The following is a 12992-nucleotide window of genomic DNA, read 5'->3' as shown; positions in this document are numbered from 1 at the left end:
GTCTTGGCAAGGAGATGCTGATGCTGATTGCATTCTGGGCAGTGTGTGATCCAGTTTTGTGATCCAGGAAATAGCTTTGCCTTTTAGCCTTCTATTTAAAAAAAAAATCTGCTTCTCACAAGTCCCTGACCTCTCAGAAAATACTCAATCAATATACCACTTTAAGGTTAAAGGTCGTGACATGCGTTTGACAATGCGTTGGCTTGTGTGTATCTTCAGAAATAAATGCTACCTGTTGCAAGATGCAACGAAGCCCATGAACAGCAAGGACTTTTCCATCTCAGATAAGAAGTAAAATTAGCAGCACACTGAACAAACAAGACTGCTATGCATGCTTGCAGCTCTGCGGGGCTTAGGCACAGCAGTGCTCTGAGTGAAGTGCTAACATGATCATGCTAACATGCTTACAATGAAAACACCAACATGCTGATGTCACAGGTATCATGTTTATCATGTTCATTAGCGTACTTTAGTGTGTTAGCATGCTGATATTTGACCAGCTGAGGCTGATTGGAACGTCCTCAGTGTTACAGGTATTTGATCAGTATTTGATTGGCGGGGTAACTCGGCCCTGAAAACTCCAGTGTACTCTATAATGAAGCTTAAGAGTGCAAGTGTTGACGATACGTGTTGTAAGTGTTGTGTTTAGTCTCATTTGTCACATCATCAATCAATCATTAAATCACACAAGACATGTTCCTCAAAAGACAAAACTATATTTACTATACATATCATTTTTACAAAGTTTCTGCAAAGGCAAATAAAAAGTCTTGAGCAATAAAGGGCTATTTGGCCATGCCAGACAGCCAACTGAGCTTGAATAGAGATGGAGCGGGTGTGTCTTCGTCCTGATCAGCGAGCTGTCTGAACAGGCTGCCCGGCCGGAAGCTGTCCGCACCGTCTGCTGTGGAGGATGGAGGTGCCTGCTGGACAAAGGAGAAAACATCAGGTGTGCTGAGGTTTCAGTGGTTTGTCCTGTTGGTCATAAGAGATGCAAACATACACCACCACTGTCCACTGACCCTGGTAAATCCAGGGTCAATGAGAGCCCTGATCCAAAGAGCCCTGATCCAGGACTGTCATACTAAGTATTGAGGTCCTGGATTGCCATTTCAGTCACTTAAGAGTTTAGAAAATTCATTCGGGGGAAAGAGCACTGATAGTAAAGTCTTTGACATCATGTAGGTGTGAAGTTAAAAAACATGACTTGCTCTGAACAAGAAAGGCCTCTTCCACAGTAGCCAGAGGACATATAGTGTGAGGAGACTACAGTTTTACATTGGTAACACTGAACATACTGCTGCTGAGCTGCTGTCCATTAGCAGCCTTTACTACCTTTGCTTTACATACGTAGCATTCATTCATTCATTTAATGGAGGAGACTTTTTTGGTCAGAGTAATTTGTGATTTTTGTTTTACATCTGCCTGACATCATTGTTTTTTATGTTTAAAGTCACCAGGAAGACTATGAAGACCGTCCATCACGTGTCAATTTTATGAGCTCTCGCACAAGTGTGATTCCAGGTCTGGGTTATGCAGCATGACAGTCCAGAATCAGGGCTAGGTCGAGCCTGGCTCTGGTGCTGCATGCTAACGCATACAGTATGGTACAGTACAGTATAGTACATATAGTATTGTAGCAGCTCTAAAGCTAATGTGAACAACTTTCATTGTTTCCAGAAGAAGATGTGGTAGTGGATGCTCGCAACCTTTAAATGGTTTCACACTGTCACTGCAAGTCTTACCATGGAACGCCTGATCTAATGATTCACTGGCAGCCTGGATTACTCTGGTGTCTGCGGTTAGTTTGCCATCTTATCAAGACTCAGATTAAAACAACATAAAGTGATTTTCCCTGTGTGTACCCAGTACAGAGATGGGACATGTTTAGCCTCACGTAGCACAAATCATGGAAGCAGGAGCAACTTGTCGGCCATGCTCAGTCAAGGGATAAAATTCAGCTTCTAAGAGCTCCAAAGCAAACTGATCATGTGACTGTTGGTAAGATGGCAAACATGACTATTTCCCACTATTTGTTTAGGAGGGAAACTAAACATGTATCAGATTTTGGAGAAATCCCAACTGAAGCTGAATGGAGACTTCTGCTTTTATTATTTCTGCAGACCTTTACCCAAACTGAAGCAGTACTGTGTGAATCTCAAGATGGGATTGGTCCACTCAAAGAGGTGAGAATGCCCCAGATTAGTGAGACCAGAGCAGAACAGCATTCTTCATTTTCAGCCCCTCTGACTCAAGAATCATTTCATCAGTTAATAATGCACTGCAAAGGCACCAAAGGTAAACCAAGGCAACAAAACCAACACACACACACACACACACACACACAAACAACAACCCATACTGATGAACTTGCCTGTGTTTCTCGCACTCAAAAATGCTGGGAAGGCAGAGGGTGCAACAGACAACATTAACGCAGGATGGAACAAAACAATGAAACAGAGAAATGAGGACACACTGTGGCTGTCAGCATATGAAACAGCAGTGAAACAGAGCAGCGTCAGACGGCAGAGCCCAGCTGTGTCACTCACCAGCTGGTGAGCAGCGTCAGAGCTCCTGGAGGCCGACTTGGATTTACGCACATTCGACATGCTGAGAGGCAGCAGCCCGAACCTGCAGGGGAGACAAGGGGCATGATGGGATGTTTTTGCTATTAGGACCTTTGATTACAGGTGCAGGTGAACATGTCCTAGAGAAGGAACTGCATACTGGTGCAACACATGAACTCTGAGCCTACTAACATTACAGCCAAAATTATGCAACGTAATCTAAAGTTTCTGACATGGTGACCAGGTGTGGGGTAGTTTTGCCAAAGCAGGGCACCAGAAAAATGGTTCACAGCACAGGTGATGATATTATCAAGGCAGATTCAAAAGGAGAACCTAAGCATCGGTGTCAGGGTTGATCCGGCATATTCTGAAGGATCGTATTGGCTGAAACAAAGCTGATCGAAGTCGGATCCTGTCTTTGCTGAACTCCACTGAGCTTTGTCCCCTCAACCTGCTGGTGCTGCACCACTGCTCTCCTTAAAGGCAGCCAGGCTCTACACTACATTTAAAATAGTGTGAAATGTGTTTTGAGCACACAGGCGAGTAACTCTGAGATCTGAACTGCCTGAATTAACTAACCTCTGACGCAGCTCATTTTTAGCCAACCAGGTGCTTCACTAATTACAATGACAAGCAGCGGCAGTGGCAGGTCAGGTCAGCTGTGTGGTTTGTGTGCTCTCTGCAGCCGCCGTCTGAACTCAGCTGAAGATCTTTTGTGAGGGAAGAAGCTCCACTTAGTGACCCCAGGCTACAACAAGAGTGGGCTGAATGTTTCTGTAGTTTACCCCACCAACTCAGGTCCTGGGTCAGATCTTGGCTCGCTAGGAACTGACAGGACAGCTGAAGTCCCCTTGATAAAAATTTCAAACAACACCTGGCCCTAAGGACTACAGCAGGTCCCTCTCTGATCCTCTCTGGTCGTAGAACGCCATGGAGGGGCCAGCAGCGGCTGCACGTCCTCTCAGCGATGGTTTGTTAATGCTGATTATTCTGCATGAGTTATTGATGTTAAACAGAGCACCCTGTGACAGCTCACCTGATCTGGCTGCTGGCCAGTGGCAGGATGTTGTAAGGCTCCTGGGAGTTCACACTGCTGCTCCGCGAGGCAAACTGCTTCTCTGAGCCCGTCAGCAGCCCCAGCAGCACCTGAAACACAACCTCACATCAGCCTCTGGACAACGGCTCAGCGCCACACACTGTGTTTGCTGTTACATCTGGGCAATAGAGGCCTCTTAACTCATCTCAGGCCAAATGTGAAAGGTGGGTCTATACATTCACAGCTCATGCTTCTGTGTTTTGTTGATCGGGGTCGGAAAGTACCGAGGTTCTCTGGGACAGACGGTTGAGGTTGGAGTTAAGCGGCGGCGTGAACACGTCCAGGTCAAATGGGTCGATGTGGCTCTCCAGCCAATCGCAGACCTCGTGGAACCTGGACGACACAGAATACAGCGTTTGCAGCTTGCAGAGACCTTTCTACTACTTTTTACATTTGAAGAGGAATTCATCAGGAATATAGAAACAAAGCTGGAAAAACATGAATGAAAAGTTGAATTCGACTACAGCACGACTCTTTATGTTCTCCAACTACCAGTTTGTACAGCTTCTGCTTTATACTGTCAAAGTATCATTTCAAAACTGCCCACGTCGGCTGAAAATCTGTTGAGGTTCAGGTTACTGACATCATAGCTCTTCAATGGAATTCTTTTTTTCCTCCCACTATCTTCAACTCCTACTACTCAACTTCAGGAAGTCAGGTGTGCTATTGACATCAATTCTGCGAGTGACATCTGGTATTTCTTTGGAATTTTCCAGAGAAAATGACCTCATCATGTCTGTGTGCACCTGCGTGTTGATGGACTGAAGACTCACACCTTCTCCAAACAAACACTATGAATACTATCAGACAACTGCTAAATACTGGAGTCTGATCTTGACATGCCATTTCTTTCAGTTACTTTTCATGCTAGAATTGCTGATTACAGATCAGCTGACATGTTTTTAGAACAATGAGTGTAAAATCTATATGTAAAACTATGCAGGTAGATCAGCAAGTGGTTTCATCAAACATGCAGGCTTCATCTCCAAATCAGAGCAGCAATCAACAGATAACACATTAATCCCAGGTGATTTTTAACTCCCTGTTAAAACCCCCAGGGGGCGCAATTGGTTGATTGTTAATTATGTACAAGCCTAGGCTGTAAGTGTGTGTCTGGGACTGCAGGGGGATGAAACAGTAGGAAACATACATTGTATAATGTTTCTGTTTTTCAAGTGAAGAAGACTGCAGGCCATACTGACTTGCTAGGAGGCCCCAGGGCCCCTCCTAATGAGACTACCTTGCAGACGACACACCAAAATGGCAGCATGTGATGACTTTGAGACAAAGGATGTTACCTGGGGTCTTGGTGGGATCGGGAGCTCTTGCCCTCCTCCAGTCTGCTGCCCAGTGTGCTGTTGAGGTAACGGAGGTCGAACAACAGCTGCAAGGCTCTGTTCTGGGTCATGGGGAATGCTCCCTCCTGGAGGACACAAGCAGAGAAGCTCAGGAGATGCTAGTGATGCTACTGTCTGTTGAGTCATTTCATTTGTGTTCCAACAGAGTCTGAATCCACTCTTTAAAATGTCCCTTCAGTCATCCATACAAGAGAAATCTGACATCCATGTCCCTGTTACATAGAGTTAGAAGGTTTACACCCTACATTACAGAACTTCCTTGGTCCTCAACAGTGTGTGTGTGTGTGTGTGTGTGTGTGTGTGTGTGTGTGTGTGTGTGTGTGTGTGTGTGTGTGTGTGTGTGTTACCCTGCTGGGGGCCTGCTGTGTGAGGCTGTGGTAGTGCTGCAGGGCCTGAGCCAGACAGGCCTGCAGCAGCTCCTGCAGGGTGGGACGGGGAAGTGCGTGGCCCCCCACCCTGTTCACCTCCACGCACAGCTGGAACAGCAGTGACTGCACAAACCACGATGGCTGGCAAAGACAGAACACATTGGATCATTCACGGGATCAGAAATCATGGCGCCTCCTGCCTGTGTTGGAGGCCATGCTGAGCGGCTCACCTGGGCTGGAAGACGGATTTTGGATGTGACGCTGCTCCCAGACTCTGCTTCTTCTTGGATCTCCAGATCTTCCCAGTTGGTTGCTGTTGATAGGATGGCACCGGCAGACTCGGCATGCAGCGCTGTGCCAAACTTATCCAGCAGCACCTGTCACAACACCATGCAGTGTTACAAGGCAGGTCTCGAAACAATTCCAACAAGATTTTTGGTCCCTTGGAAGCAGAACAAAATGTAAATATTTTCAGCTTACATTGGTTTGATCAGTCTATTTCAAACAGTTTATGCAGCAGGCACAGAGCAACTTTAGCATTCATGTGGAGTCATGTTTGTGGTCACCTGGCGAAGTAAGTCCAATATTCACTTACTGAGCTCTGTTTTGGTCTCTACCAACTCCTGGCTCTTAGCTGCTAAAGGCTCCACTATGTTCACCAGCTAGTTGCTTTGTCAATGAAAAGAGTTTCCTACTATTGTTCAAATTTAGGTTGAAATGAACAGGTTGATTTTTTTAATCTTTCCAACCAAAAACTGTGAGCTAAAGGTGCTCAAAGGCTCTAAAAACGCTGAAAGACCTGGAGGAACTACAGAGTTGGTGATAATTCATTACTGGTTTGTCACTACAAGCAACACCTTTCACTTTACAGTCATCTGACACATTGTTACTGTAACTATACTGATTAAAGGCAACTGTAAGCTTTTACTAAATTCCTGAAATCTCTTAGAGTATTAAAGTCATATGATGACACCCACTCCATGTTCATTTGCTAAATGAAGGCTGGGAGATAAAGCTGAGAGCTCTGAAAGCTAGTAAGTGACTTTGAGCTATGACTATTTTGACACATATGATGCTGCTGTGTCTGCTGAATGTGTAAATGGGCAACTGTTGACCAAAATAATTAATCATTAATGCAGCTTTAAAATCTTAAAGCAGCTCAGAGGCTTTTTCCACCCAGTGTTATAAAGGCATTTGCGAATGACAGCTGACAGCCTTTTGTTCACCAGCTGAATCAGAAGTCCACACAGTGTTCCTGAGCTGTTTGAGACTGAATGGGCATGAATATAAATCACATATGGAAGTAATAATACGGGTTGGAAGAAAGAAAAAAGGAGGGATAACTACCCTTAACTGCTAGACGTCACAATACATGCACAATAAAATATCACATATCTACATCAACATTTCTGACAGTCTGACTTTGGAGAGGGCGCAGCTCCAGATGCGGTAGGCCTCCATGCTGCAGTTGAGAAGCTCCTCCTTCAGACCGGCCCACTTGGCCTGTGCGTGGCTGACCTCTGCGGCAGCCCTGCCTTTTCCCAGCTTCTTGCCCTGTCGGGGGGTTCCCTTCATTGTGGCCTCTGATCCGCTCTGTTTTCCTAGGATGCAGTGCTTCAGGTTGGGACAGAGTTCTCCCATGGACTGACACAGCCTGGCCATGAATAGGACTGAACTGAGGCGGGCAGGGCTGGGGTCCGGTGAGGCTGCGGCCAGCTCAGAGCGGACAGAGGACAGGATGTGGCGGACACAGGCCACGCAACCTTCACGTAAAGCCTCCTCCACCGCCGGTGAGTCCGTGAAGCGGTTAAAAGAGGATGCTGATGAGCTCTCAGAGGGACCAGAGGAGGTGACTGTGACTGAGAAGGAGTCAGATCCTGCAATGATGAACATTTAACACTCTTTAGATGTGTGGTAATAGCGCTGCGTCTGTGCACACTTGCTAAATGAACACCGAACAAGAGTCTACTGCTGTGTTGGGCTTAATGCTAATGTCAGCATGCCAAGATATTATGGAGGCAATGTTAACATGCTGATGCTTAGCAGGTATAATGTATAACATTACCATTATTACGATCTTTAGCATGTTTGCCACTAAGCAGTAAACACAAAGGACAGCTGTGACAGCTGGGAATATTAGTTTTGCAGGTATTTGGTCATAAACCAGAGTATTGGACAAATAAAATGTTCATCTTGACAGTTCTAGAAGAAAAGTCAGGATCACTAAAGTTATTACAAATCATTCTGAGGGGAACATGAATGTTTGTGTACATTTTCATGACAACATGCCAAAATGTCAACTGTGCACACATGACATGCTATAACTGCTGGACTGCCGTACATTCTGCTGTGGATATTCTTGGTCCAAAAAGATAAAACCCTATTTGAATTTGGTGAGGTCAAGGAGTAGCATTAGCTCCCCTTGCAGAAAAGGTCTCGGGGCTAGGTCATACCAACATTTGGTTAGATTAATAACAGGTCCTCAGACACTCAGAACTTTACCACATCATGGAGGCTAGGCTAAGACTGCCCTTACCTGTGTCCTGGGAGGGAAGGTAGTGCTGGAGGTCATCCAGTCTGGCCTTTAACTTAGCATCCATTGAGGAGCAGAAGTTTTGAACACAGGGTGTCAGAGCCTGGGTTTTCATGGCTAGGCTACTCCTCTGGTGCTGCTGCCCCCTCTGGCTCACGCTGACCCACCCTGCATCGCTCAGCAGGTCCCCCGGAGACTCCGACCAGAGGTAGGAAGCCACATCTACCTCATACTGGGCTCCACGGCCCGAGCCTGGGTTGGTACCTGTAGATGTATGTACAGTCTGGTCCTCCAGATCCCTCACAGCTGAGGTGAGGAGCTGGATGGAGCTTGTGGAGATGGCTTCAGTTTCTTCTTTGGTGATGGCCTTACAGAATGGAAGGAAGGAATCATTGGTTCAATATGTCTAATTTTAGAGCATCGCCAGGCAAGCCTGTCACTGCTCTGAGACTGAAGGATAGAAATTTCAAGGAGGCATGAATCCATACAAAGTAAATGGACAGACCCATTCAGAGGCTGAAAACTGTGATAACAACTGTGAGGCTAGGAGCACACTAACCTGCAGGCGCTGTAGGAAGAGTTGCTGTAGGAAGTCATCCCAGACTGCCAGGGGGTGTTCCAGCAGCCGCTGACTCACAGTGCTCCAGTGCTGACTGATGGAGTCAGTGGACAGGAGGTCCCACACAGCATCTCTAATGGCTGCCAACCCCTTCAGGCTCTTCACATACACCAGAAGGCTGCCAACGCCACGGCAGATGTCCTCCTTACAGCTGGGAACAGAGGACAGATTGGAAAGTCATTGATTAGCTATCAACAGAAAACAAATCACTGGTAGTTTTGATCACTGATTAAGGGCTTAAGTCAGTCCCAATCCAAAGTCATCTAAAACACCCTGAGACTTCTGTTTAAATCAATAAATATATTGTAAATTCTGAAATAAGGAAATGTTCATTATGAATTTGTCAAGACAAGAGATAAACATGGAGGAAGTTCTGAGTTTACATTAAATAAGAATCAGGAAAAATAGGCCCTGCTCTCTTTGCCACTAAGGTAAATAAAGGCCAATATATGTGAATTTACTGACATCACAGAGTATAAGAAATATTGTTTTTCAAAGCTGTGTAAGAGTGCTCGCAGTGAGGCTATAACCTGACACTGATGTACTAATCACTACTTCATTGCTGATCCAGACATGTAAGACAGGCAGCGGCAGGAGAAGAAGTCTCAGTCTGCTTCCTGCTTGTTCAAAAACTGGGTCCCAGAATGTGATTTCCATGTTTTGCTGTACAAAAATCATCATTCAAACGGCCTCTCTGGTTGCATATTCTAATAATAAGACATCAGTGCTAAACTTTGAAACACATCAAAGGCAAAAGGAAACAGAGCAAATATGAAAAAGATGAGCAGTGTCCTGATTGGTTGGAGCTTACGTATTGATCCACTGCTGCAGGGTGTCCCGGAGCTGCTCTCTCTGGATTGGCTGAGCCAGCGTGCGAAGGGCAGGCTGGAACTCAGTGATGGAGGGAGGCAGGTACCGGAACCAGCTGCCTGTACTCGTCTCTTCCTGCAGCACCCTCCTGCCTTTAGCTGAGCAGAGAGAGGGGAGTGAGGACATGACTGTTGGGACATGGGAATTGTTGGTTTCTTTGTAGATAAAAGAGCTTGGTCTGTACCAGCTCTATATGGAAAGTGTCCTGAGACAACTTCTGTTGTGATTTGGCGCTATACAAATAAAATTGAATTGAATTGAATTGAATTGAATGACTGACCTTTTCTTTATCTGTGGAGTTTACTGCTTCAGAATACATGACACTGTCTGTTAACAGATCCTGAGTCTGACCGAGGAAGATTTACTTTGCACTTGATGCAATCAAGCCCTGATCCCACTGGAGCATCAACAAACACACACTCTTCTTCTACGAGTCATAATTTCGTTCTTAAGCTCAGATTTTTCGATGTATGCAACAAGATGCTGGAGACCATCTACCAGTCTGTGGTCTGCTGGGAGAGCAGCATCAGTGCCAGAGTTGCCAAAAAAGATGCTTAGAATGACTGGTTACTTTCATTTTGGAAAAAAAAACAATGTAAGGACATGCCTAAGACGTGTAGTGCCAATGCAAAAAGCAAGTAGATAAAGGTGGGGGAAACTGAGCTAAAGCAGCCTTTATATGGAAGAATGAGAGGGAAGGCCTATTTCAAATAGCTCTCAGTAAGGAAATCACTCAAGCACCCTGAATTCAGCACATCCCGGCTGTTTACCTGCAGGCGTGGTGGACGTGACGTTCTCCAGGATAGAGAAGAGCATGCCACAGCTCAGGGCTCCCTCCCCCGGCCTCGGGCCTCCCTCTGGCGGCAGGTAGAAGACGGCGTAGGCCTGGAACAGAGTGGTGACCAGCAGCTCCACCAGGCTGCACACCTGAGCCTTGATCCCTGCACCTGCACCAAACACACAACTTCATGAACCTGTAGACATTTCTTATGACTTTTTGCTTTGCTCAAACGTCAATGATACAGGAAACATTTAGTGCTCTGCTTCACAGTAAAAGCCTTCACAAGCAACACTTCCTGCTTCATGTCTTTGCATAAAAAATGTGTTTTAGGACACTCAGATCTTAAAACGCGTACGTGTTGGGAGGTGTTACTAATGGTAAAGTACCATGCTGTGGTTGGTTGAGGAGCTGATGAATAGAGGCCTTCCGGGCCAGCAAGAAGTCAGCCAGGGCCTTGCGTGGTGAGCTGTCCTCCAGCAGCATGGTGGACACCAGAGCCTCAGCAATGGCCTGGTCTGACACCGCCCGGCCCCGCAATAGAGACCTGCTGTCCAGGAGAATGGTGGACCTGCAAGAGGACAGGCTAGTTAGTGACCTATGACTTAGCTTCCACTGGATCTACAGTGTGTCTCTACAAAAACACAAGAAAACATCCAGTACCTGAAGTGTCCGGTGGTGGCTACCTGTCGGACCAGGATAGGGAAGCGGGCCAGGACGGGGCTGTAGTGGCCCCCTGTCGCGGCCTCCAGCTGCAGCAGACTGTGCAGGTGGCAGCACAGCAGGTACAGCTGAGTGGCCTGGAGGTACTGGGATGCCTCCATGGCACTCCAGATGCGCTCTGGGATCTCCAAGAGGAGCTTGATCTGGGAGGCCATGGTGTAGAACTTCTCCTGCCACTGCCTCTGGATCTGGACCTACATCCATGATGACACAGACACAGTGCATATGTGTGGCAAGCTAGAGAGGTGTGTGGTGAATGTAAGGAGGAGAAGCCATGATGTAAGGAGAATAAATACAAACACAAGACAGTGTAGCTATTTATAGTTTACATTTATAGTGTGAATTTCAGGTCAAATTTATTATCTGCTCGCTAGTGTGTGTGTGTGTGTGTGTGTGTGTGTGTGTGTGTGTGTGTGTGTTCCAAAGAGGCGTGGAAGTAAACGCTCGACCGTCTCTTAAAGTTCAGGTTTTGTTGACAGATATGTTCTGGACAGCAATGTTTTCACGCCGAGCATTTCAGCATTTTGCTCTGAGTCGCATTCAGCTCACTGTCAGGGTGAAGCTGGGACAACATCTGCGTGTCGTTCATAGAATCATGAATTGGCCCGTTTTCAAATGAAGTTTGGTGCTCCTGTGATGACGGAGCTTTGACGCAGGTGTAACACTCGGACAAACGTAGTTAGGTAAGCCGTTCACCTCCTGTCTGCCGCTGCACGCGCTGCTTCTGCCTTGTTTCAGCCTGTGGCAGTACTGGTGCATGTCCTGGATGGACTGGACGACGCTCTCCGAGCACTGCCTCATCTCTCCGATGGTGTCGGCGGCGTCGATCAGGTCCCGGTAGCGCTCTCCCACCATCTGCCTCAGCTCCTCCTTCTTCTGCTCGATCTCCCCGCGGACTTTGCGTTCGATCCGGCGGATCTGCTCGGTGTTGTAGCGCTCGAAGAGAACCGCCGGGTCCTTGATCTCCGAGACCCGGTGAGGGAGCGCATGATCCTCAGCCATCGCACCACCAAAACAACTTCAACCGCTGAAGGAACTCCAACCCGGAAGACCGGGGGAAGTACACTTCCTACCTCCACGTAAGCAAAAATGTGACGACGACTGAGGAAGATACGATTATTGGTCATCAAAGCTGTCTGTCAGGCAGCATTTCCGGGTAGGTTGGATGTCGCCTACAAACATCATTGAGTCAGTCAAATGATAATAATTAAAATACAAATATTAATACTACTACTACTACTACTGATAATAATAATAATAAAAAAATAAATAAATAATAATAATAATAAAACAACAACGAGAATAATGATATGGCCTCATTTCACTTAGCTTGGAATAGTAATTTATTGTTTTTCACACATAAAGTAGTGAAACATTCTTAACAGGACACCTCCTCCTTCTCCCCTGTGATCTACAAGTATGTAAAGATTTTTCATTTTAACTGTGTAATTGCTGATTATAAGAGAGCTCCTGCTTCAGTGGAAAGTCTATTCTGAGTTATTTGACCTGAGGCCTGTACCATAAAGCTTGATTAACCTAGCCGGGCTTCCTCTTACTTATCGGGCTTCACTTAACGAGACATCCGCCCTCCGGATTTTCGGTACCATAAAGCCGGCTATCAACTCACTAATTCAATTCAGGCTTGTCTGATCTAGATCTGTGCGCTCACATAAAAAGGGCAGAGTTTGCTGCATGCGACCAATCGCAAACATGGAAAAATCAGCCCGAGCCGCATATTTCACTATGGAGGAGCAAACAATAATAATTAATAAATACGAGGAATACAAATCAATAATCCAGGCAAAAAGCAACACAGCTGCAGCTGCCAAACGGCGCAAGGATTGCTGGCAAAAAATCGCCGACTGTGTCAATGCGTAAGTTAGTGCCATTATAATATTACTTCCCCACCATGACTGCACTTGTATATCTGACTACAGTAACATTTGTGTGTTCCATAAATGTATGTGTGTATGAAATTTTTCGTTATGGCATGTGATTGTAGCCTTATTATTTCAGATGCAACCCGAGTGGAGCAAAGAGAACATGGGAGCAAATCAAACATAAGTATAAAAATATACTT

At 46.1% G+C, this 12992-nt stretch overlaps 1 protein-coding gene across 5 annotated transcripts; it reads right to left on the bottom strand.

The window, feature by feature from the left end:
* Nucleotides 1–698: 698 nt before the first annotated feature.
* On the bottom strand, nucleotides 699–11983 carry cog1 (component of oligomeric golgi complex 1). 5 transcript variants are annotated; one of them, XM_070981777.1, is made up of 15 exons: nucleotides 11609–11983; nucleotides 10853–11106; nucleotides 10579–10760; nucleotides 10182–10358; nucleotides 9353–9509; nucleotides 8482–8692; nucleotides 7926–8289; nucleotides 6812–7266; nucleotides 5620–5766; nucleotides 5369–5530; nucleotides 4962–5086; nucleotides 3888–3996; nucleotides 3604–3713; nucleotides 2550–2631; nucleotides 699–926 (listed from the first exon to the last, which is right to left on the bottom strand). In XM_070981777.1, the coding sequence occupies exons 1-15, from the start codon at nucleotides 11912–11914 to the stop codon at nucleotides 786–788; spliced, it is 2982 nt and encodes a 993-aa protein (XP_070837878.1). In that variant the 5' UTR covers nucleotides 11915–11983; the 3' UTR covers nucleotides 699–785. The 5 variants fall into 5 exon arrangements, with proteins under 5 accessions (XP_070837878.1, XP_070837879.1, XP_070837881.1 ...); XM_070981778.1 differs by having other exon boundaries at nucleotides 699–923; XM_070981780.1 differs by having other exon boundaries at nucleotides 2550–2610; nucleotides 3621–3713.
* Between the last annotated feature and the right edge of the window lie 1009 nt (nucleotides 11984–12992).

The sequence above is a fragment of the Chaetodon trifascialis genome, chromosome 15 (assembly GCF_039877785.1).
Source record: "Chaetodon trifascialis isolate fChaTrf1 chromosome 15, fChaTrf1.hap1, whole genome shotgun sequence".
NCBI classification, from domain to species: domain Eukaryota; kingdom Metazoa; phylum Chordata; class Actinopteri; order Chaetodontiformes; family Chaetodontidae; genus Chaetodon; species Chaetodon trifascialis.
Note: the sequence above shows the minus strand (reverse complement) of the source record. Positions and strands in the feature narration are given on the sequence as shown.